Below are 25,791 nucleotides of genomic sequence, written 5' to 3'. Positions count from 1 at the left end.
AAGGCACTTTAATGTGGAGCGAGGCCAGTAGACGAGTGGAAGGGGACTGGAGGAGGTTTTGTGGGAGGAGAAAATGGAGGACTGTGGAAAGAAGCAGCTCAAATAATACTATGGCAACATATAAAGGTATGACTACTGATTTCAGTAACATGGAAGGAGAAGGATATCGGGAGAGCGAGGAGGGATGCAGGAGGCACACCAAGGGCTGTAAGCATTGTGTTTGTGTCACACTGAACCTCAGTTTGATGTATAATTGAAGGCGCTAATAAAAGCTTTTTTTTTAAGGGCATATTTCTTTGAAATATGCCATTTTTCCCTCTTATCATTTCTACAGCTCTCCCTTTACTCATCCATGGCTTCTCTGATTATAGAGTAGAGGTGGCCACCCGAGTTTATTTCTGAGTTCATACATCACTCCTGACGAAAAATGCAGATGCATTAAATATATGAAGGAGAGTGCTAGAAAGTTTTTATAATCTTCAAGGTCAGTGGTGGTGACTTTTGTTATACTGGATGACAAGTATCTTTGAAATACAAATAAATCAGTGGTGTTCAGCTGGGGTTGATTTTTTTCTCTCCAGGGAACATTTGGTAGTGTCTGAAGATGGGCCTGGTGTGGACAGAGAGGGAGGGAGATATTACCTGGACCTGGTGGACAGAGGCCAGAGGCCATGCACACTGCTCAGCACCCTACAGTGCTCGGGACACCCCTTCAACACATGATTATCTGGCCCACAACACCAATAGTGACGAAGAAGAGAAACCCTAAAATAAATGTGCTCTTGCTACTCCTCCACATGGTTAGGAGACACTGAAATTTTACAGCCATAGCAGCTAAGACCGGTTCCTTCACATAGAAGAATGGTGCCATCTCAGAGTATCAAGCACTGATAAAAAAAAATTAGCGTATTTTGTGACACCTCACAGGAAATCCCTGTCAATATGTTTCCTGCATGGTCTGTCTACCCACTTGGAAAAAGACCTTTCAAATCCAAGATGATCCCTAATACTTACCTGAATACCTTTAATGGCGCCTAACATGTATACCGAATTTCCTTTTTCTCCTTTTTCCCCAGGAAGACCCTGAAAAGAAAGATAAAAGCTCATTATCATTTCAATGTTTTCTTTGTACATGAAATATTGCTCACCAATAAAATTGTCATTATAATAATTTCACTAGTAGGGATTTATTATCTTATTATCATTCTAAGGTTCTCATCTACCTTTACTCAATATTGAGTTAGTATCTGTTTAAGAATCCCCTAAGATAGACTATTCAGCAGAAAGATTGCATTTTTCCACACAGTATAATGCATAGTCATAATTCTTAAAAACACCAATTTCAGGTGTGTATGGCAGCACATACACATTACCCATAAGGCCAGGAGAGGAGGAACACAAGTTCAAGGCCAACTGGAGCAATTTAGTGAGACTCTGTCTCAAAAAAAAGGAGGAGGTGGGTTGGCTATGAATGTAGCTCAGTGGTAAAATACCCCTGAGTTCAATCCCCAGTACCAAGACAAAAAATAATCTCAAATTTGCGATTTTAATTTATGCACTAGAGAAAATAAAAAACAGTATTTCTTTTTATCCATTTCAGTATTTGTGTTTAAAGTAGGGCTTAGCCCCACCCAGAAGGACCCTGTGGTCCAGGCCTCTGGCCCCAACCCTGGGCGGGTGGGCAGATGCTGGCGGGGCACCCTTAGGCGATCCCCTCCCCACCCCAAAGGGCCCTGTGGTCCAGGCCCCTGGCCCCGACCCTGGGCAGGTGGACAGGCGCTAGTGGGGCACCCCTAGGCACCCCCTTTCCACCTGGAAGGAGCCTGTAAAAAAGGAAAAGAAAAAGAAAAAAGGAAAGAAAAAAGGAAAATATCGGAGAGGGGTCAAGGAGGCCGTGGCGGATGCCAGGATACTGGAAATGCAGACAAAACTTATCCAAATGAACTGGAATTATTGGAAAAATTCCCCACTAAGGAGGACTGCTTCTTCTCTACATTGTTAAGAATCTCGGACATCACCTGCAAGGAGAGAGACTTTAGCGGAGACCAAGGAGAAAGGCGGTGCTGAAAGTGGTCTCTGTGTTGGCGGTGGAGACTTGTATTCAGGAGAATCAGAAATCAGAGCATACCAACCTTATTTTTTTTTTTTTTTTTTTGGAGAAATTACACCAAAGGTTGAATGCTACCGTTGCGCATGCTTAGGAACACTGGACAACATTCAGCGTGGAAAAAGAGCTTGGGAAAGATTTGAAATGGTGGAGGCAGTGGCAATGGCAGTGGCCAGTACTCAGGGGAGGCAGAGATCTGATGCATTACACCTGGAACCTTTGAAGTAATGACCCCAGAGGCAGAATGCTACCACAACGCACCCTCAAGAACGTGGGACAAATGGTTGGGCGAAGAGGGTGCTCGGATTTGAGCCTGTCGAGGGGTGAAGCCGGCGACGGACACAGCAAAGCTGGGATTAGAGCCTGTCATGAGGCAAGGCCAGTGCTGGAGCCTCCGAGGCAGGGATCGGAACCTGCCGAGTGGTTAGGCCGGTGCCGGGGCCAATGGCCAACATCAGGGCCTGCTGTGAGGCAAGGCCGCTACTGAGGTTGGGATCGGAGCCTGCTGAGGGGTTAGGCCAGTGCTGGAGCGAATGAGGCCGGAATCAGAGCCTCCCGTGAGGCAAGGCCGGTGGTGGGGCCTTAGAGGCCGGGATCGGAGCCTGCCGAGGGGTTAGGCCGGTGCCGGGGACAGCAAGGCCAGGATCGGAGCCTGCTATGAGGCAAGGCCAGTGCTGGGGCCACCAAGGCTGGGATCTGAGCCTGCCAAGGGGTTAGGCCGGTGCCGGGGCCAATGGCCAGCATTGGAGCCAGCCATGAGGCAAGAAGCTACTCGAGCCTCCAAGGCCAGGATCAGAGCCTGCTGAGGGGTTAAGCTGGTGCCAGGGCCAACGACCAGCATTGGAGCCAGCCGTGAGGCAAGGCCAGTACTGGGGCCTCCGAGGCTGGGATCAGAGCCTGCCGAGGGGTTGGGCCGGTGCCAGGGCCAACAGCCGGTATTGGAGCTTCCCGTGAGGCAAGGCCACTATTGAGGCCTCCAAGGCCGGGATCAGAGCCTGCCTAGGGCTTAGGCTGGTGCTGGGGCCAGCGAGGTCAGGATCGGAGCCTGCCGTGAGGTAAGTCTGGTGCTGGGGCCTCTGAGGCCGGGATTAGGGCCGGCCGAGGGGTGAGGCTGGTGCCAGGGCCAGCGTGGCCAGGACCAGAGCCTACTGTGAGGCAAGGCCAGTGCTGGGGCCTCCGAGGCCGGGATCAGAGCCTGCTGAGGGGTTAGGCCGGTGCTGGTGCCAGCGTGGCCAGGATCAGAGCCTGCTGTGAGGCAAGGCCAGTGCTGGGGCCTCTGAGGCCAGGATCAGAGCCTGCTGAGGGGGTAGGCTAGTGCCGGGGCCAGCGGCCGCATGGGAGCCTTCCATGAGGCAAGGCTGCTATTGAGGCCTCCGAGGCCGGGATTGGAGCCTGCCGTGAGACAAGGCCGGTGCTGGGGACTCCGAGGCTGGGATCGGAGCCAGCTGAGGGGTTAGGCCAGTGTCAGGGCCAGCGAGACCAGAATCAGGGCCTCCCATGAGGCAAGGCTGCTGCTTGAGCCATTGAGGTCTGGATCAGTCCACCGAATAGCCAGGCCACTACTGGGGCTGTCAAGATTGGGATCGGTATTTGCAACACAGCATGAACAGAGAAATATTGCAGAAAATTAAAACCAGATGCTTCCCCTAATCAGCAATAACTAGGAGGAAAGGGGCAACAGGAAGTGGTTGAACTATGGAAAGGGCCCTATAGTGAAGCAATTAAGGTGACCAATCAGAGGGTATGGAAAAGGGGAGTATGGGGCCTCTTTAAAAAGCAGGAGGTAAGCCAGGAGTGGTCGCGCACGCTTGTAATCCCCGCGCTTAGGAGGCAGTGACAGGAGGATCACGCAGGTTCAAAGCCAGCCATGCGTGCTGGCTTAGGAGACCCTGTTTCCAAATAAAAAATATAAAAATAGATCTGGGAGTGTAGCCCGGAGGTAGAAGGGCTTCCAGGAACCCCAGTACCACTAAAAAAAAAAAAAAAAAAAAAAAGCAGGAGGTACATAAACATATGTATCAAAGTTAATTACCAAACAAGCATGGGATTGAGGGCGGGGGAGGGAACGCGATGGGGACTGGATGAGAGCTAATTGGATGATGTGTGCTTGTATATCTTCTCAAGCCTTATATTCCAATGTGATGTATGATTATAATGCACCAATAAAAATAAATTTAAAAAGGCAATGCCTATGTTATGTTACACTCAAAAAAATAAATAAAAATAAAGTAGGGCTTATATTCCCACATAAGACTAACTTTTAAAAACTACACCATTTTCCTTTTGGAAGGTTTGCTAGTTTGCTTAGGGTATTTTTATTTATTTATTTACTTATTTTTTGAAGTACTGGGAATTGACCTAGAAGCATTCTATCTCCATGCTACAACTCCATCTCTATTTTTCATTTCACTAAGTAGCTGAGGCTGGCTTTGAACCTGTGATCCTCCTGTTTCAGCCTCTCAAGTATGGAGATTACAAGCACACTCCACCATGACCAGCTGCTTAAGATATTTATTTATTTATTTATTTATTTATTTATTTATTTATTGGTGGTATTGGGGATAGAACCCTTCTACCTCTGGGCTACACTTCCAGACCTATTTTATATGTTTATTTGGAAACAGGGTCTCTTAAAGTCAGCAAGGCTGGCTTCGAACCTGTGCAATCCTCCTGTCTCCGCTTCCCAAGCACGGGAATTACAAGCATGCACCACCACGCCCAATGCTTAGGATACCTTTAAAAAGTGAATGAAGTCCTGCAACGTATTGGCCTCCAATCACAAAGTTTTTGTATGTATCATCATTTTTTTTGTGTGTGTGGTACTGGGGATGGAACCCAGGGGCATTCTACCTCTGAGATACACCCCCAGCTCTATTTTTAATTTTTAATTTTTTTTTTATTTTGAAACAGGGTCTCACTGAGTAGCAAAGGGCCTCACTTTAGCTGAGGCTATTCATAAACCGTAATCCTCCTATCTCAGCCTCCCAAGTGCTGGGATTACAAGTGTGTATCACCACGCTCGCTAACCTCTTATTTAATATCTTGATTGCGACATGAAAATTCTACCATTTTCATATATTGAGCTTCTATGAAGGATATACAAATTTCAAAGCTGTCCCACTAACAAGAGTGCCTGGTTTTTCTTCCAATGGGAAATACTCAAGGGTTTTATGGTAAGTGACATCAACAGTTTACTTAAGGGGTCATATTTGCCTTCACAGTGCAGTTGGCTTTGGACAGTTCTGATCTGTGTGAATTCAGTCCCAGAGTTAAATTAAGTAACACCAGTCCTCCAACAGCACAGCCCAAACTTCAGGTGCCATCATAACTGAAATTAGTTGAGTAACTGTGGTACAAAACATACTGCTGGCTCTTCAGTCTACAAACCATCACAGGAATAACCAGCTGAAGGGGTCATTTCTTTCAAAGCTTGTCTGTGACTGCTCTCTGCACATTTATTCTTCAGAGCTTGTACACACACACACACACACACACACACACACACACACACACAAGAATCTAGATGAATTAGGGAATTGGCCCACAGAAATGAAAGCAAAGAAAATAAGTGAAAAATAGCCATGTTGGGAGGGACATTCAAATAGAGTGTTGTGGAGTGAGAATAAACAGCTGGCCAGGAATGTGGACACTGCTGTGATCTGAGAGACTCCACGTGCAGCCCAAGGATAACAGAGAAGATAAACTCGTCAACATGGAACACAAAAGAGGTTCTGTTGAAGGGAAGAAGATGTCTCGGAAGAAGTGACGTGGGCAAAAACTTCCCATTCAAGGGGTTTTAATATGAGGAGTTTCAAAACACTGAAAACTGGTCCAAATTAGAAAGAAGTATGAGATTGCCACAGCATAGAAAACACATCCATTTGGTAGAATAAATTATGCTTTCAAGTCCTGTTCAAATTACTCTTGAAATGTTTTTACAAAGATATGAAACACTTTGATTCTCAATGTTTAAAATTATAGTATATTAAGTAAATATTACTTTTATTTTTTTACTTCTCTAAGTGACAGCAAGAGAGTTTTTAGGGTTTTGACACAACATTGTAAGGGTCAAGAACAACAGCAATTGTTCTTGTCAGTTGATAAAGGTGCCATGTATGATTTTAGCTCAGATAGCTAATGTCATATACTGTATAAAGTGAGGTCTGCCTGTATATCAGATGAGGCATAGGGAAGAAAGATGCTTTGCCCAAAGCCCACTGCGACACACTTCAGTACTGGGGTCGGTACTACATGCTGTGTTAAAGCTACAACTGGGAACGCCCCGCTCCCTTGAATGCCACACTTCAGCAGAACAAGGTTTGGTCCGATTTGAAGAGCTCAAAAAATGTTCATTCCACAGACTGTACTTAAACTGAATTCAAAGAGCTGAGTTTGAAACAAAGGGCCTGAACAACTGAAAGATGGCTGTGGCTTCTACATGGTACCACAGGAAAGATGTGAGCATGGAATTTCCTTTGAGTTCTGTGTTCAAGTGTTTCTGGAGGACCTGGAGCAAGACCAAGACTCTTGAAGAGAAAGTGGAAGACCCTGGCAGTGATGACAAAGAAAAAACATTTTAGAAGGAATTTGAGAAATTATATTTAATTAGGGAAGAGGAAAGGCTGCAAAGCAGACACAGAAAATCAATTTTGAAAGGCCATATTATCTTGGATCTTTATTTAAACAAAAAAGAAAAAAAGAAAGAGAAAGAAAGAGAAGCAATAGAAGGGATAGAGAATGTTTAAGTTGTAGAAAGAAAGGGAATATAAGAAAGTATCCCTTGCTGAGATTATTTTTAATAACAATCAAAAAATGGTGTATTATAGTCATACATCTTAATGGAATACAAGATGGTAAAGGGATACATCCACACATCACTCATTTATGGTCTAATTTTTTAATGGAAAAAAAAGATGCCATGAGTAATAAAGTTGTCCTCAAGAGATAGGTATTGGCCACTGTTTCTGGACATCCATTCCTGGCCCTTTCTTTTCTTTCTTTCTTTTTTTTTTTTTTTTTTTTTGCAGGTCTGTGGATGGAACCCGGGAGCATTTCACCTCCAAGCTATACCCCATGCCCTAGTTTTTTATTCTTTAATTTGAAACAGGGTCTCACTGAGTTGCAGAGGGCCTCACTAAGTAGCTGAGGCTGTCCGCGAACTTTGATCCTCTGGTCTCAGCCTCCTGAATACTGGGATTACAAGCATGCGCCACCATGCCTGGCTCCATTCCTGACCCTTTCTAATTTATCTTTTTGCATTTCACAGGTTACAAAGATAAAAGGTACATTTTCCAGACCCCTTTGAAGCTGGATGTGAACAATTTCCACCTAGAAGATACGGAAGGCAGAAGCGAGAAAGAGACCCTCTTCCTGGTCTGCTGTTGCTGCCAACTAGACATGTAGAAGCCTGTTTGTTTGCTGGTGTCTGGATATGGGGAACAAAGGCAGTGTTTAGTATGGGAGCAGCTCCCTGACTCTTGATCTCAAAGTGTGAGCCCTGAAATGAGTAGCCCTGTTAGATAGCTTTGAGTTCCACTCCCCCAACTGTTATGATAAGCGCAAATTCCCTGTATTAAATCCCTTTCTGTTTGACACAGGTAGAGGGGTTTTATCTGTCTTTGGTGGACCCTGACTGATAAACACCTAAGTGTTGCCAACTGGCCTCTCTGGTCCCCTTTCCTTCCTGTTCATTCTTTGTACAGCAGCCAAAGACGTCTTAATGAAACATCAATCAGCCAGGCATGATGGCACATTCCTGTAATGCCAGCACTTGGGAAGCCGAGATAGCAGGATTGCGGGTTCGAGGCCAGCCTCTGCAACTTAGCTAGGCCCTGTTTCAAAATATAAATAACCGGGGGTATAGCTCAGAAGGTAAAATTCCCCTGTGTTCAGTTTCCAGCACCATAATTATGTATCTGATCATGTTGGTTTCTTCCTTATAAACTATTCAGTGCCTTCTCATGGCACAGAAAAGAAAACCTATTCTCCTGTAGTCAGCAGAGCCTGACCTGCTCTAGTCTGGCCCCCCTCTCTATCCCCTCCCCCACAGGCCCCCTTTGGTTCCCCGTGCTCCAGGCATGCTTGCTCTAACTCGGTTTCTGGAACATAGCAATCCTGTTCCTACCGCGGGGTCTTTTCACTTAGGATTCCTATAGGCTGAGCTATGGGAGTCTTACCGGGGGGCCTCCCGGGCCAGGAGCTCCTCTTTCCCCAGGAAACCCTGGATCCCCTCTTGAACCATTGTAGCCATCCATGCCAGGTTTGCCTCTGGATCCAGGAGGCCCTGGGTGACCCTGCAGAAAGCAAAATGGAAAGTGAAGCACTTTGCAAGAAAACCATAACACAGAAGTTGTGCAATAAAGACCCTACGTCAGGATGGCTGTGACTCACACGTTCACTTGTTTAATTTGGGGTGATATCCAATCCCCCACTTAGAATTGCTGGTATCATAGTAAAGCTAAGAATAAGAAAAACTGCAATACATCCAAACTTAATTTAATTTGGGATATTTGGGGAGATTTGGGGTCAACCAACTTTAACATTATACTAAATTGTAAGTATGATGAATTGTAAAGCCACCCAAGTACCTCTTCCTTCTTCCCTCTGGTTTTCATATTAGAAATGAGACTCTTGAGCCCTCTTCCAATATTAGGATTCACGAGAAAACAAAATGTTTATCGTGAGCACACGTTTATTTCCAGAAACATTATCCTTGATTTACCAAGTGTATCTAGTTCCTATTTTGCAGTATTTCCTCTACTCTAAAAATCTTTCTCTTCAAGTGAAATGTTTTGGTTTTGGAGTTACTGAACAAAATTGAAATGCGAGCACCCTTCCCTGCACTAAGATGAAAAAATTAAAAGTAACTTTGACTGGTATGTATACTTTTCAACATGTAGTCTGAAAGGTCCTGGGAAATGTCTCTCTCTTCTTTAAATAATGTAGAGAATTTAGGGATACTTACAGGTATACCGTCCAAACCTGGAAATCCAGGAACACCCGTTGGGCCCTAGAATTGCAGAAAATAAAGCATCGACATAAAAATTACTAAATTATTAGATTAAAATTTTGATTTTCTTAAAAATACAAATAGTAAACTCATTTGAAAAAACACTTAGTCATGTCACCTGATTTTACACAGATGAGAGTGTTTTTCATTTATTTTTTTTTTTTCTTGTAGTGCTGGGGATGGAATCCAGGGCCTTGCATATGTTAGTCAAGGGCTCTACCATTGAGCCACAGCCTCAGCCCTACACTGCGGAGTTTAAATACCAACATCCAAGTATCAACTTTTTATACTGGTGTACTTAGGAGGACAACTTGTCAGTATCAAGTTAAATACAATGTTAAACACACTGTAAGTCAGAAATTCAAAGCTGGGCGTGGTGGCGCACGCTTGTAATCCCAACATTAGGGAGGCTGAGCCTGGAGGATCACAGTTCGCAGACAGCCTCAGCTATTTAGTGAGGCCCTCTGCAACTCAGTGAGACCCAGTTTCAAAATAAAGAATAAAAAAAAAATAGGGCAGGGGGCATAGCTTGAAGGTCAAATGCCCCTGGGTTCCATCCCCAGATCTGCAAAAAAAAGAAAAGAAAAGAAAAGAAAAAGGAAAAGGAAAAAAGAAATTCAACTTTGAGAATCTTTACTAGCAACAATTTATTAAACAGCAACTTACAGGATTATTTTTACCCAGCAGCTTTACACAAAACTGGGGTGGGATAGAATCTCAAAATCCTTATCAGCCAGCGAGGCCTGGTAGAACACGCCTGCGATCCCAGTACTTGGAAGGCTAAGATCCAAGGATTTGGGGTTTGAGAATTTTTGCTTCAAAATAAAAAATAGAAAGTGACAGGAACTGGGCATGGTGTGCACACTTGTAATCCCAGCATCTGGGAGGCTGAGACAGTTCGCAGACAGCCTCAGCTACTCGGTGAGGGCCTTTACAACTCAGTGAGGCCCTGTTTATAAAATAAATAATAAAAAAAATAGGGCTGGGATGTAGCTTGGAGGTAGAATGCCCCTGGGTTCAATCCCTAATCACACACACACACACACACACACACACACACACACACATTTATCAGTAAAAATAAAATGTAGTTTTAACCGCAATGTCATAGAATATGGCTTCATTAAATGCATAAATTTAATCTACATAATTTAATATAGAATAATATTTAAGACCTACTGTTGAGTGAAAAAGTAAGGTTTGACATGATACACAATATAATGTCATTAAAGTTTTTAAAAAGCCCGGCGTGGTGGCACAGGCTTGTAATCCCAGCATTTGGGAGGCTGAGACTGGAGGATCACGGTTCACAGACAGCCTCAGCTCCTTAGTGAGGCCCTCTGCAAGTTAGTGAGACCCTATCTTAAACTAAAGAATAAAAAATAGGGCAGGGGGTGTAGCTCTGATCTCAAATGCCCTGGGTTCCATCCCCAGACCCGGAAAAAAAAAAAATTTGGCCAGGCGTGGTGGCGCACGCTTGTAATCCCTGTGCTTGGGAGGCCAGTTGTGTTGGACTATGGCAGTGAGGATGCTCACTGAGATAGCACAGACAGATCTGGACCGGCTGGATGGAATTCAGTCTGATTTGGCAAGGGTTGAGGATGAGGACTGACTATCATGAGGAGATGCCACTTAACTCATTGCAAGGTACCGGGATGCACGGCCTGTACTTGTGAAAGCCCTGCACACGGGTGCTGGGAGAGCTTCCTTGGAGTCTCTCTGAAGAAGCAGCTCACCTTGTCTCCTTTGTCCCCTGCAGCTCCGGGAAGGCCACCATCACCTCTCAGCCCTTTCTCTCCTGGAATCCCCATGGGTCCCGGGGCTCCCAGGGGCCCTATTGGACCCTGTGGTCCTGGTGGTCCTGGTTGGCCCTGAGAAAGAAAAGGGGCACGAAGTGACTTTGAGGGACTGTCTTGTATCACAACACGTAGTCACTCCAGTCTACAGAAGCTTGGCGATTAGAAATGTGAGCCAGTCTTGGTATGAGAAAACATATGGTTGATTCTGTAGAACAATGAGAATCCATTGTTCTTTCTTCAATCTGAACTTAAGCCGTATTATACATTTGCAGCACTGCATATGTAAACACGTGTGTGCACATGGAAACATGCACACACACACACACACACACACACACACACACACATGCACACACACATATAGGACTGGTGATGGCTCTTTCACAATGCTCATTCTGTCATTTGCATGGAATCAAGTTAGCCAAGGGACACAAATTAAGAGTGAGGGGAAAACCGCCAGATGTCGTGTTCACTTTGACTACCATGACCTGCAGTCTTGGGGTGGCACCTGACACTAGCCAGAGAAGGCCTTATGATGAGCCATTCACAACAAGGCCGGCACCAGTGCGTGAGGAAGAACGAGAGTGATTGGGGGCCCGGCCCCGCACTTGCTGGCCTTATGACCTGAGGTTTCTTAATCTCTCTGATCATATCTACATCTTCACCTATCGCTGGCTTATGGGCAGAAAAAGAACAAGACATGTAAGGCTGCTTAACATGGCACTATCATATTACATGCTGTTATTATTAGGAATTATTATTATAAGTGGGAAATTGTTAAATGAGAAAGACAAGTCACAGTATGTCATTTGATTCACCCACAAAGAAACATAAGGTCAGATACTTTGCCTAAATAGGCATTGATAAATGATGCCTCTAGAAGGACGTTTGAGAAGTGTGAGCCAGGGCAATTTCACACTCCATGTTGTGTGCTCCTTACGATCAGCAAGTGGGACCTTTACAGTAATGACTAATTACTGATTCCCTTCCACCGCCAAGCTGCTGTCTTGCAGACACTACAGCCTTTAACATCTGTCTAAATTCCACAAATCACAATTGCACTTTCTCTGTGTTTTCCCTTTTCTCTGCTCTTTCACATCCTCATGATAATGGCTAGCTACTATTTTTATAAAAATTATATTAAAAATTTTTTTAATTGGTGTCTCAGTTATTGTCCAGGGTGGTCTCAAACTCCCGGACTCAAGCAATCCTCCCACCTCAGCTTCCTGAGCAGCTGCTATAACCACGCTCCATCATGCCTGGCTTAAAACTTAGGATTTTAAAGAAAGCTTAAGTACATAAGTATGTGTTACCAAAAAAAAGACATCTATAAAATATGAAGTATAATTAAATGGGCACACACTATTTGGGGGCACTGTGAGGGCAGATCCACTTATGATGGAGATTGTATAAATTCTAAACTAACTAAGAAGAATAATAACTTTGGGTGGCCTTTTTAAACCTATGTTAATTAATTTTACTTCTCAGATTAATCTTACTTGGAGATAGTTTAATTAACATACATTTATAATCTCCCATTTTTTTCTAAATATAAGAGTCAGGAAATAACTGCTTTTTCATTAAGTTTGGCAATTATCTTTTCATCTTGCATGTAATTTATACACAAACTCCCCACTTATCTTCTGTGAATGCAGTACTTTACAATTACGTATTATTTAGATACATAACAAAGTGAGTGCTTCAGTATAAAAGGGTAACCGAAAAAGAGACAACCAATTAACTGGCTATAAATCTCTTAAATGTGTTTCATCTTAGACATACAATCCCGAATCCAGAGAGCTAGTGGAGCTTTTCAAAGGAAAAGAGGAATGGAAATGTTTAACACAGTGATAAGAATTATAAAACTTTATTCATATAGTACAGAATGTATCTGGATTTGAAAAAGTGCCATAAAATAATTGTAAGGAAAAGTAAAATGGGAAGGGTATTTGCACTACAGAAGCATAGGGACCCCTTCCTCTCCACCTCCTCCCTCCTCTCCTGCACCCGCCTGCCACCCGGACCCCAGTCATTTCTGAGCAGCTCTGTGGTTTCACAGCTTTTGCACATGCTGTCTTGTCCCAGGAACATCACCGCCCCTGTCCCTGGCTATTTAGCTCTCAATATTCCCACAGGAAGATCCCCTCATCCTGCCCCTGCCCTAGATGATCTGATGTTTCTCCAAGATGCCAAGACAGTACTCCTCTTACCTGTTACTATGCCTTCTCCAACAACACAATTTCTAGACCAGAATCTCCTGAAGGGCAGAATGCAGATGCCCAAGGTCATCATGGTAAGAAAGACAGGTGTGTTACCTTTTGATGCTATAACAAAATGCCTGAGGCAGTCTACTTTATAAACAAAAGAGCCTATTTGGGCTCCTGGTTATGGAAGTACAAGGTTCAAAGAGCATGACACAGGTTATTGCAGAGGTCACCTGGGTCAAGTCATGGTGGCAGTGTACGTATATCTCTTGCCCTCCTTATAGAGTGTCATAGTTAGATAGATAATGTGCCCTAGATCACTCATTTATTAATATTCAGGACTGATATAGTTAGGTCACGAGAGTTGTTAACTCAGCAGTAATAAATCCATTGTATTGGATGTGAGTGTCTGGGTGGTCCCTGAACACAAAGCGCGTGGCTGAAGGTTGGTCTCTGGGGCTACAGCCTTGGGGATTATACATGGTTCCTCCTCCCCTTACTCTCTCCCTTGCTTTCAGCCTCCATGATAAGAGGAGCGCGGTCTTATATTCTGCCTCTCTCCAATTCCCCCCGCCATGCGAAGATCCGCAGTCTCCGGCCTCACATGGACTGAGCCCTGAAACTGTGAGCTAATAACTCTTTCCTCCTCTAAGTTAAGCGAACCGGTCTTTGGATCACAGCCATGTAGATGCTGATGAATCCATAAAGCAACCAGGTTCAGTGGTGGGGGCTCCACCCTAATGCTCTAATCACTCACAGGGGCTCTGCCTCTGAATGGTAGGTTTCTGTTCCCAGCCTCTTCATATCTATTAATGTAAGATTTTGGGGATTACATTTCCGCAATTCTTTGGGGGGAGAAACCAAATTCAAAGCATAACAGCAGAAAACAATAAATGCTTAATAAAATAAGTGAGCCCTGCCCCTACCCCAAGGAAGGGTATGTCTTTGAACCCCCACCCAGAACATGGGCTTACGGTAGTTTTGCAAAATGGCCAATGGTGAGGGTTCTGTAGAAGGCGTGCAGAGCTCAGCTCCACACGGTGAGCTGTGACTGAGCCAATAAAGCTGGTGGCTTTCCATCTTCGCTGAGACACAATACAAATGCCGTTCATTCTGCCTCTGTTTCACCATATTATAGAACAAGCACAACCCTGATATTGCAAGTGGAAAAACTAAATTAAAACACAAAATGTCTCCTCTTTAAGGCTGTGAAGACGTTGTGATTTTAGGTCTGGTGTGGTTCTTCCTACTATTAGGTTTTTGTTATGTGATTTTTTTTAAAGAAATGCATTAGCCAGATGTGGTGGCGCACGCTTGTAATCTCAGCATTTGGGAGGCTGAGACAGGAAGATTGTGGTTCAAAGACAGCCTCGGCTACTTAGTGAGGCCCTTTGCAACTCAGTGAGACCATATTTCAAAATAAAGAATAAATATAGGGCTGGTGGGTATAGCCCAGAGGTAGAATGCCCCTGGGTTCCATCCATGGTACCACAAAAAATAAAAATAAAATAAACAATAAATGCATTAAACCTTGGATAACAGGACTAAATCTGTCCGAAGGCTGCTCTCAAGAACTTCACAAACATGTCTTTGACATAGTAGTTTGTTTACCTAATATGAGTGAATAAATTATCCACAGCAATGTAGACAGTAATTCTATTTTTGTTACATTATTTCATATAAAAAGGGGTTCAGTAAAAAGGTATGCTTAAAGTAAATATTTAGGGTTACCTATTTATAAGGCTATCCTAAAATTAATTGCAAAATAAATAGGTATAAAGAACAGGCCCACAGAAAATAATTATTACAACTAGAGAATCATTCATTACAGATATTTTACATCATTTTATATGTGTGTGCTACTGGGGATAGAACCCAGAGGTAGAACACCTCTGAGCCATACCCCCATACCTAGCCCTGTTTTCTAGTTTGAAACAGGGTCTCACTAAATTGCTGAGGGGCTTGCTAAGTTGCTGAGGTTGGCCTCAAACTGGTGATCCACCTGTGTCAGTTTCGCAAGTCCTGGGGTGACAAGTGTGAGTCATCAGCCTAACTTAAAATCTGTTTGGTTTTTTTTTTTGTTAAATCTTTTTTTTAAAGAAATATTGTATCCATTTCTAATCTTGACCCTCTACCCACCGCCAACAAAATATAAAACACGTTGCTGTGCCTGTTTCTGTTTAGCACACAGAAAAGCTGCCCAGCAGGCGGCAGACTTCCAGGGGTAATATTTCTGGTTTGTTGCTTTGATGGTGGTAGGTTTCTTTGTTTGGGTTACATTTTTGGCTACTGTGTGCACAAAACTGCCTCAGTGGCTTCCAATTTTCAGTGTGAGACAGAAAAGTCACTGAATTCAGAAACAACCATCTTTTGGACATGCCTCCCCATCACTCCCCTCCTGCCCCATCCCTCCCCATCCCACTGCTCTTCCCATCACAGTCTGGGCTCACGCCCTCTTCCCCACATTGGTCAGGTTTCTCCCATGACCATGTCTCTCCTGTCTTGCCTTGAACTAGCTGCCATGTGTCTCTTTCATCTCACTGGGTGACCCTGGGATGGTCCTGCCATCCCTAGCACAGCTCACCCCAGCGCCCGCCCCCTCGCTCGCCCATCTCCCCCACAGCTGCCAGCCCATCTTCTTTTATCCCTTCTTTCCTTGGTCTCTGCTACCATCCGCATCCCCAGGGGGGCGCCATCTCCCTCCTGCCACCCCAGCCAGCCCCATGGCTTCAGCGCAGCTTCTGCTCCAGTCTCTCCGGCTCCTTGGAGGCAAGAGCAGCCTCTCTTGGCCTGTAGCTCCAGCCCAACCGTCCTCCCAGACACGTGCACATGCTCTTCTCATGGCATCCTTACAGATGTATGAAAAGCAGAAAGGCATCCCTGTACCTGCTTCCTGCCCCTGGAGTAGGAGGAGGGCCCGAGCCGCAGGTGGACAAAGCCGGTGGCCAGGGACCAGGCAGCTAACACCCGGGGAGGCGAGATTCAAATCCAAGGGTCTGCCTCTATCCACCCCGGTCCTCATCAGTCCTTCCTCCAGACTCTTAATGTCTAGCCTAAAATAATAGACACTTGAGAACTGTTCCCTGCTTCAAGCCTTGTGTAAGTCCTTTTGACAGTGATTCCAGTATCTTCCCCTATTACTGGAAAAAGGGTTACTGGATCTCAGAAAGAGTTATAAAATGGAAATAAAAAGGTGTAGCCAGCTTCATTCAGGTCCAGCCTGGGCAGCTCAGTGAGATCCTGCCCCAGAATAAATAAAGAGGACCAGGGGTGTAGCTTAGGTGTAGGGTGCTTGCCTAGCATGTGTGAGGCCCTGGGTTCAACCCCGAGTTACTGAAACAACAACAACAACAGAAACAGCAACAACAACAACAACAACAACAGTGTTATTGTTCCCACCAGAAAACACTTGAGAAAGTTAAACCAATGTTGTCAAAGAAACATTATTTTAGTGCATCTCTTCTTTGCTATGCTGCCCTAATTATTCATATCCTATTATAGTATTACCTTATTTTTATTATTCTCAACACTGAATTGTAATTCAACAAAGTGACCACTAGGTGACACTACAATATCACATAAACCCTCAAACAAGACTCACTGTGCTGTATTGTTTTATTGGTGCATTGTAATTGTCCATCACTGTGAGAGTCAAAGTGATACATAAATGCATGCATACGTCTCTTGATGTATTTCCCCCAGTATCCCACTCTGCTACTCTTTTCCCCCTCCCCTCACATGCTAGCAACATTTGTAAGAATTCCTTTATGTATGGACATAACCATAATTGAACTGCTCCCTTCTTTAAGCCTGGTGTAAGTCCTTTTGACGGTGCTTCCAGGATCCTCCCCTATTACTGGAAAAAGGGTTCCTGGATCTCAGAAAGTGTTATAAAAATGAATATTGAAAAGTTGTTATTCTGAGAGCAGATGGTCCAAGAAGACTGGATTGCAGTGGCAGACACCTATTTTGCACCTTAAACTGATGCACTTGGTGACAAAGGGATCGGGATAAGTGGATCACCGTAGCCTGGAGTGATGCTGGGGATTTTTAGCTGAGTTCTTAGGAGGCAGCATGGTGCCGTGGGAGGAACCCTGTGCCAAGAGCCAGCAGGTGCAGCTTTGCCACTGAACAATGAGCTCCCCTTGGACCAGGGCCCCAGCTAATGGTTTCCCCATTTGAGACATGGCGGTAGCACCCCTCTAGCATCGTGCTCATTCTGAAGGAACCGAAGCAGCCACCCGCAGCTCCACTAAGCTCCGCCCAGCTCTATCTGGCGACTCTATCTTTGTGTCTACTTTTTTCTGAGCCTTGTGTTTCTCTTAAAGGAAGGGGGCTCCTCCTCCTCCTGGTTTGGGGGTATCACCCCTGGAGCTCCTCAGGGATGCCCGGGCCCCTTCTCGCTTTCTCTTGGGCAAACACCCATTTCCATGTTAGCAAAATTTGTAAGAATTCCTTTATGTATGGACACAACCTTAATTGAACCGTTCCCTTCGTTAAGCCTGGTGTAAGTCCTTTGGACAGTGCTTCCAGGACCCATGACATCCACAACCAAAGAGCCCTCGATTCCCGGCCCTAGCCCAGCCCTCTCTCCTGAGCTCCAGCCGCACATCCAGCTGACTTGAGGCTCTAGGAGGCAAACGCTGGACTCATGATCACCCAGCCAAGTACCACTGTGCACACAGCTACTCACACATATACCTAGACGTCCTGCACATCTCCAACGCCACCCCAAGAGACCCTTGTTATTTGCGCCTTCTCATGCAATGGCGCCTGCTTCTCCACACTCCAGACCCACACACTCTGCTCACCTCTTGCCAATACACCTGACCTCCTCCCTGGGTGCCTGCTCTGTCCTCCTAGCAGGCTTCCTCTAAGATCACCCCTCCCTCGCCCCAGCGATGTTCTCCAAACAGCAGCCAGTGCCCTGTAGAACTTCAGGCTGCCTCTTCCTTCTTAAAGTCTCTCAAAGATTTCTACTTTCACAGGATGACCTGTGTCGACGGCATCTCAGGGCACTGACTCCCCTTCCTCTCTCTGGCCATCTTTCAATCCCCCAAGTGGAGACTGTTCTCTTTGTCCAAGCACTTCGTAGGAGTCGGACAGTGCACACCAAAAGAAAGGCACATCCTCGCCCCATGCCTGAGGTGGCAAAGACTGAGATAAAATTAAGAGTCTTGAGAGGATGTGTTTATCCTGTATTGTCTGGGTGGTCCTTCAGCACCATTACAGGTACCCTTAAAAGAAGGACTGTGTCTGAGATTCAATACAGACAAAAAGGGGATAAGGTGATATGAAGACAGAGGGGAGAAATTGGAGAGATCCAGGAAATGAGGAAGGCCAAGCATTGCCAAGAGCCATCAGAAGTGGGAAGAGGAAGAAGAGATGGTCTCCTGGAGCCTTTGGAGAGGACCGGGCGGTGCCAAAGCCTTGCTTTGGGTGTCTGGCCTCTAGGACTTGTTGAAGAATAAGTCTCATTTGCAGTAAGCCACCAAGGATGTGCTGATTTGTTGCAGAAGCCACAGGAACTCACGTAACACCTCTAGCTCTGGCTGGGTGACCTCTATGTCATCAGGGCCAAGTTTGAGGGTCACCCCCCAACACCCAGTGCCCGCCACCCTGTGCACATGCTGCCATGTAAAACCAAGGTAAGACACAAAATGGCCCGCCAGGGAGGGATGAAAGATTCGTGTCTTCTCTCCCCTGATGCCCCCCACGCACCTATCACAGCACCTGGCCCTCACTGGGCACCCAGGAGTCACGGCTAGAGGCTGAGTGTTGTCTGTCTCTCCCTTGGGCTCTGAGCTCCAGGCTGCTTTATCACAAGGGACTTGTGGCCTCCTTGGCCTCCTGGCACAAGGCAAGTGATACATGGTTAAAAGTCTAACTGGTTGCAGTCAAGACTATAGAACAGAGATCGAAGATAAACTGGGGACATCGCTGTTTGCCTGTGGGATTTCTTGTGGATTATTGAAAATGGCATTCAATTATCAAAATTTGCATTTCTTTCCTAAGCCCTTCAAATTCTCCACTCTTGCTAACTTAGATGTTACCCTAGCACAAGAATATATATATATATATTTGGGGGTACTGGGGATGGAACACAGGGGCATTCTACCTCTGAGCTATACCCTCAGCCCTATTTTTAAAACTTTATTTTGAAACAGGGGCTCACTGAGTTGCAAAGGATCTCATTAAGTAGTTGGGGCTGTCCATGAACTGTGATCCTTCTGTCTCAGTCTTCCAAGTACTGGGATTACAAGAGTGTAATCCCAATACTTGGAAGAGTATTCTTATAGTAACTGCTTCTCATTCTCCTACACGGATATTTCCCCCAATATGTGTCAGACTTTGGGGTGTACAAGTATTGACCACCCTTATTTCTCTCCATGAAGTGGACCTGACCTGTTTCCTCTGGAGTTCGGCATGGCCCCAGCTGTGCTGAGCTCAGCCCCTGGCCTGACCTGGCTTCGCAAGAGTGGCAGAGTTGGGCCGTCAGTACTGTGGATTTGAACTCCAACAAGACCAACAGTCTGGCTGCAAATTTCTGGCAGTGGAATGAGGTGACTGCTCAGGGCAGATATGCCAAAATCTACCTTTGGACCTAAGTTGCAACTAGGATTCCCAGGGGAGGTCTTCTTATATTAGCTCTTCATGTGTGTGTGTGTCCAGATGAAAACTATATAATGCATTTTTTTCTAGATCTCAAGAGAAACTTGTCAGCATACAGAAAGTGATGCTGGTTAGTTGGAGTTATTATCAGTGACTGCTGCTACTTCTAGCACTGTGGCTATTAATAGGCCAAATGGTTAAAAAAGGATAGACAGGCGTCCTTCCTCTGAGTCCCTGGCATCCCAAGCCCTACTCAGAAATACTTTCTCAAGCATCTACAGAGGAAATCCTAGCCAAAGATTATTTCTTTAACATGTGCAAGTGTTCTTTTCCTCAAAAAGCATGGTTATAACCAGGCACGGTGGTACATGTCTGTACGCCCAGCTACTCAGGAAGCAGAGGCCGGAGGAGCTCAAGTTCAGGTCCAGCCTGGGCAGCTCAGTGAGATCCTGCCCCAGAATAAATTAAGAGGACCAGGGGTGTAGCTTAGGTGTAGGGTGCTTGCCTAGCATGTGTGAGGCCCTGGGTTCAACCCTGAGTTACTGAAACAACAACAACAACAACAACAACAACAACAACAACAACAACAAAAATAACCAGTGTTATTGTTCCCAACAGAAAACACTTGAGAAAGTTAAACCAATGTTGTCACCTGGAAGATGGCAGGTCAAATTCCACCAGGAAATGTGTTTGCTTGTTAAGCACTAGGTTTTAGTATCATTCAGAATTTGATGCCTTGACTTTTTAGTTTGTTTGTCTGTTTTTTAGTACTGAGGATTGAACCCAGGGACATTTGACAACTGAGCTGGACTCCCAGCCCTATATTATTTTTTTCTTTTGAAACAGGGTCTAACTAGCTGTGGAAAGCCTCAGTAAGCTGCGGAGGCTTCAGTAAACCTGGGATCCTTTTGTCTCCGCCTCCTGAATACTAGAGTTACAAGCATGGGCCACCACACCCAGCTAGAATTGATGGCTTTGTAATACAAATGCATATGGTAGCTCTGCAGGGTCCCCAAGGGCCAATGGCCCTACTCCAGGGCTCCTCCCTGCTTCCCCCTAGAAGCAGCTGAGTCTGCCAGGGCAGACAGGGGCTTGATGGCCAGAGAATTTCCCAATCGTGACAGAATGAGCCAGAGAGTTATTGGAGGAAGAAGATGGATAATAACAAGAAAGTAAAACCCCAAAGCGGAGCAACTGGTGACAACCCAGCTTTATGACTTGCAGGTGTTGCCGGATCCTTGGCACGGAGCACACCTGGGCTGTGTGGGCTCTGGGACACAGGAGCGATTGCTCCGACCCACCGTTCAGGCTGTAGTCAGAGCGTCCCAAAACACAGCTGTGTGCATGATAAGGAGACGGGGTCTTAGGACTTGGTGTGCAAGTAACTTAGCGATAGGAAGATTATCAACAATAATTAAAATTCCCCAAGTAAATTCCACTTTTATCATAGAACTCAGGCTCTCGAACGTATAAGAGGTGAGCGAGTAAGATCGCAGGGAAAATACTTGTACCGTGCATATTTTAGGGATTTAAAATTCCCAAAGGAAAGGGGTGACTCAGTACTGTTGATTTAAGGTTTCAACACACACGCCTCCCAAAACTAAGACAGTCCTTCAGCTTTAAGCCATTTAACCTCTTGGTATAACAAACTACCACATCACAATGTTGTCTTGATTTCACCCTTCTTTGGAGTTGGCGGAAGAAGGTTTGACAAGAACAACAGAACAACGCCCTTGAATAGTAAACAGTACACATCTAGAAATAATTGTAGAGGGTGTCTTCATTATCATCCGGGTTTCAAGAACAGAGCTTTTAGAAGGCCTCATCCTCATTCTTAAAGACAGGCCATCATTTTTCCTACAAGAAGGCAACCACTAAATACACCGAGCTCTCGCCCTTGGCACCAATGAAGAGCGGTTTAAAACTCCTTCCCATCTTCCCCAAATTCACTGCCCTACAGAGGGGTGATAATGACGTTTCAAAAACTGTAAAGGCAGCGTCGTAAAATCATTCTGGAGCCCAATAGAGTGGCTGCCATAGCCAGGCGTGGCAGCACATGCCTGTAACCTCAGTACTTGTGAGGATGAGACAGGAGGATCCTGGGTCCAATCAGCCTCAGCAACTTAGCAAGACCCTGTTTGTGTTTAATTTTTTTTTTACTGGTGCATTAGAGTCATACATCTTAGTGGAGTCCAAGATGGTAGAGGCATACACGCACCCATCACTCATTTAGCCCTGTTTAAAAAGAAAATATAAAATAGTACTGGGGGCATAGCTCAGAGGTAGAATGCCCCTTGGCTCAATCCCCAGTATTAAAAAATAAAAGAAAATAGAAAAGAAAAGAAAAAGAGAGTAGCCACTGTATGTAAAGAGCCAAGCCCACATCACAGAACCACAGGGTGTTAGGTTAGAGGCAGTGAAACATAGCCAGCCTCCTGATTTAGCCTTTTTTCAAAAATAATTTTACTAGTATATTGCAGTCGAACATCATGGTGAGGTTCAGTGTGACCCAACACGCACGCACACAGCTCTGGATATATTTTATTCCACACCCCAGCCCGTTTCCTCTCTTTCCTCCCTCTGAAATTGGCAGTAGCCTCTTATTTTCTAAGTCCATCCTCTTCATTTCCCAGGTGGGAGCTCTGAATGTGAAAAAGGTCCAGAGAGTGTTTGTCTCCTGCCCTCTGCCTGGAGCTGCTTCCAGGATTCCCCTGGGCCTTGAAAGGCCCTGGCTCCCACAGTGGTCACAGGTACCCTGCTGCTCAAAGCTCTCCTGCTCAGCTGGGCGAGGTGGCCGCACCTGTAATCCCAGTACTTGGGAGGCTGAGATGGGAGGATCGCAGTTTGAGGACAGCCTCAGCAAGTAAGGAGACCCATCAACCTAGTGAGCCCTGTTTCAAAAGAAAAAATAAAATAGGACTGGAGGTGTAGCTTGGAGGTAGAATGCCTTCAGGTTCAATTTCAGTACTGCAAATGTAATGATAATAATAAAATAATAAAATAATAATAATAAATAAACAAAGCGTTGGGTGTGGTAGCGCACGCTTGTAATCCCAGCCCTTGGGAGGTGGAGACAGGAGGATCGTGCAGGTTCGAAGCCAGCCGCGCTGGCTTAAGAGACCCTGTTTCCAAGTAAAAATATAAAAAATAGGTCTGGGAGTGTAGCCCGGAGGTAGAAGGGTTTCCAGGAACCCCAGTACCACCAAAATAATAATAATTATAATAATAAATAAATAAAGCAATCATTATTTTTTTTTCAGTACTGGGAAGAGAACCCCAGGGTATTCTACCTCCAAGCTACACCCCCAGCCCATATTTTTTATTCTTTATTTTGAAACAGGGTCTCACTGAGTTGCAAAGGGCCTCACTAAGTGGCTGAGGCTGTCCTCAAACTGTGATCCTCCTGTCTCAGCCTCCCAAATGCTGGGATTACAAGCATACACCACTAAACCCTGCTTTAAAGCACTCATTCTTAGAGATTTCTCACTTCATAGCAGGCTTCAATTCTAGTGTGGGGGAGAAAAAACCTGTTCCCACTTCTCTAGGAAACGCAGGAGCCCCTACAGATCCACTGCGTGGTGGCTGGCACCGTTCGGGCTCTCAAATCCTGTCCAAACTGGAGTCTACCTTTTAATCCATTGACTACTAAGTGTCACCCGCTGAATCCACCTCAAAGCAGTGCATCAAAACGACCCCGTTCCCACAGCAGGCAGTGAAGGTGGACGGCTGGGGACTCTCGAGTGGTCCCCGGGCGTCCCGATTGGGATAGCAACTTACACTGCGTTCATAACCACCTTTAAGGAGATGCGCTTGCCACCTCTCGGGAGGGCAGGCGCAGCCGCACTCTGGCCCAGCCAGGGCTGCGAGGACAGGGACAGAGTCCAGCAGAAGAGAGCCAGGCACGAGCCTGCCGCCCAGGGCACGCTGGCCAGGACGAGCAGGCCTGCGGGTGGCGGCCACACTGCGCTGCCCCTCTGTGAAGGCAGGACAGGGAAGATGGCAGTTGGGAGGAGGTGGGGGGTGAGCTCGGAACATCCTCAAGAGAGAGTGGGCAGCTCGAAGGAAGCAGCGGGAGAGAGTCTGAGGGGACGTGGTGGGATGATAGGAGACAAGTGGAGATTGGACCCATGGCCTCGGAGGGTGCGCTGATGGGACTGAACTTTATTCTAGGCATGGCGGGAGCCCACCCTTGGTTCTGCCAGGCTGTTCCATAAATAACCCCAGAAAAATATCTTTAGCCTTTGGAAGTCAAGGGGCATGTGTGTGTGTGTGTGTGTGTGTGTGTGTGTGTGTGTGTGTACTAGCTGTTCATGTGTACTAGGGACAGAACCCCAGGCAGTGTTACCTCTGAGCTACACCCCCTAGTCCCATTTTATTTTTAATTTTGAAACAGAGTCTCACTAAGTTACCAGAAGCTGGCCTCAAACCTTCTATCCTCCTGTTTCAGCCTCCCAAGTACTGGGATGATAGGCATGTGCCACTGTGCCTGGCAGAGCATTCCTATTTTGGTAACCAACTTTGAGCTGCTCCTGTAGCCCCGGAGGTTGGCTGGCGGCTGTGGACCTGAGAGTGCCCTTCTCCCAAAGCACACCCCCCCCCAGTTGTGCAGAGCCATGCTCCTCCATTCTCCACTGGAAAGCAACATCTGCACCTGCGTCCTAGCAGGGAGAAGCAACTGTCAGGAAGGGCAAAGCTTCCTGCTGCACACACAGCCTTCCCCGATCACCCAGAATCACACACACACACACACACACACACACACACACACACACACAGCAGACTGCAGTGCAGCACTGAGCCTTCACCATCCACAGTCTGTGGAACAGGCAGTGTTTCTACACAAGCACGGGCTTGTGGTCATTTAATAGGAGGAGAAGGAACGACGGTGTATATATAAGGAAGTCACGGCTTGGCCCCATTAAAGCACCCACCTGAGTCCACAGATACCTGAGCCCAGGTGTCGGAATCTTGATGCAATCCATCATCTTTCCACAATCCTGGAGCAAGGGCTGGAGGGGCGGCCAGACACCTGGGTGTGATTCCTGGCTCCACCACACACACGCACGTTAATTAAAACTCTGGAGCTCAGGCTCCTTGTATTGTCAGATGGAAATAATAATCACACCCGCCTCCTAGAGCTGCTGCAGGCTGAGAACAGGACTTCATCACCTCTGCACTCGTGGAGGTTGGGGCTGGATCTTTCTCTGGTGCGGAGGCTGGGCTGTGCATTGAAAGATGTGGCCCAGCATCCCTGGCTCTCCCCCACGAGGCACCAGGAGACCCCCTGGTTGTCACACCCAGTGTGACAACTAAGAAATGTCTTCAGACCACCAAGTGTCTGGGGCGAATGAGTTACCATCAGCCAAAAAACACTGAATTAGAGGGACTCAGATGTCTAAAGGCACGGGATACAGTGCCTAGAACAATGTCAGCTAGCATCCTTAAAATCAGAGGACCACCAGCTGCCCCAGGAGGGCAAAGGCTCGTCTTTGTTCTGTCGTCTCCTCTTTTTTTCCTGGCCACAGAACTGCAGAACTGGTCAAATCCATCTGCTTGAGCCTTAGGCTTGAGAGGCCTTAACCTTCAAATGCATTGAGTTGGATTCATTTTTTTGTTTGTTTTGTCTTTGTTTGTTTACATGTCTACAATCTTGGTACATTTGTATTATTAACCCCACCTAAAAACCAGACTTTTTGCATATAATTTGCCCTGGTACATGGAAAAACTAAAGTGCTTCTTAGGTTGCTAGTTTTTAGTATACTAATTTTGTTCCCTTGAAGCTTTGGTTTTTAATTTTTTTTGTTCTGTCTGGTTTTGTACTGGGGATTGAGCCCAGGGGCATTCTACTTCTGAGTTATACCCCCAGTCCTATTTATTTATTGTTTATTTTGAGACAGAGTATCCCTAAGACCCTGAAGCTGGACTCAAACCTGCAATCCTCCTGTCTCAGCCTCCCAAGCACTGTTATTATAGGTGTGCACCACAATGCCTGGCTTCTATTTTTAAATTATACAGTAAAGTTGACTTGACAAAGCTCAAGATACACTCTGAGGACCAAAA

The 25,791-nt window shown here is 45.8% G+C and overlaps 1 protein-coding gene across 1 annotated transcript in view; it reads right to left on the bottom strand.

Annotated features, from left to right (window-relative positions):
* COL4A4 (collagen type IV alpha 4 chain) overlaps positions 1-25,791 on the bottom strand; it is a gene marked incomplete at both ends in the record, with an annotated part of 123,725 nt that overhangs the window by 87,972 nt on the left and 9,962 nt on the right. The window contains 4 exons of the mRNA XM_080689307.1: positions 1,015-1,083; positions 8,284-8,400; positions 9,072-9,116; positions 10,853-10,987. Coding sequence (XP_080545433.1) covers positions 1,015-1,083; positions 8,284-8,400; positions 9,072-9,116; positions 10,853-10,987 — 366 coding nt within the window. The remainder of the gene's footprint in view (positions 1-1,014; positions 1,084-8,283; positions 8,401-9,071; positions 9,117-10,852; positions 10,988-25,791) is intronic.

This window comes from Muscardinus avellanarius, assembly GCF_963383645.1.
Source record: "Muscardinus avellanarius genome assembly, chromosome: 2".
Taxonomy (NCBI): domain Eukaryota; kingdom Metazoa; phylum Chordata; class Mammalia; order Rodentia; family Gliridae; genus Muscardinus; species Muscardinus avellanarius.
The sequence above is the reverse complement of the archived record's forward strand: the minus strand, read 5'-3'. Positions and strand labels throughout refer to the sequence as shown.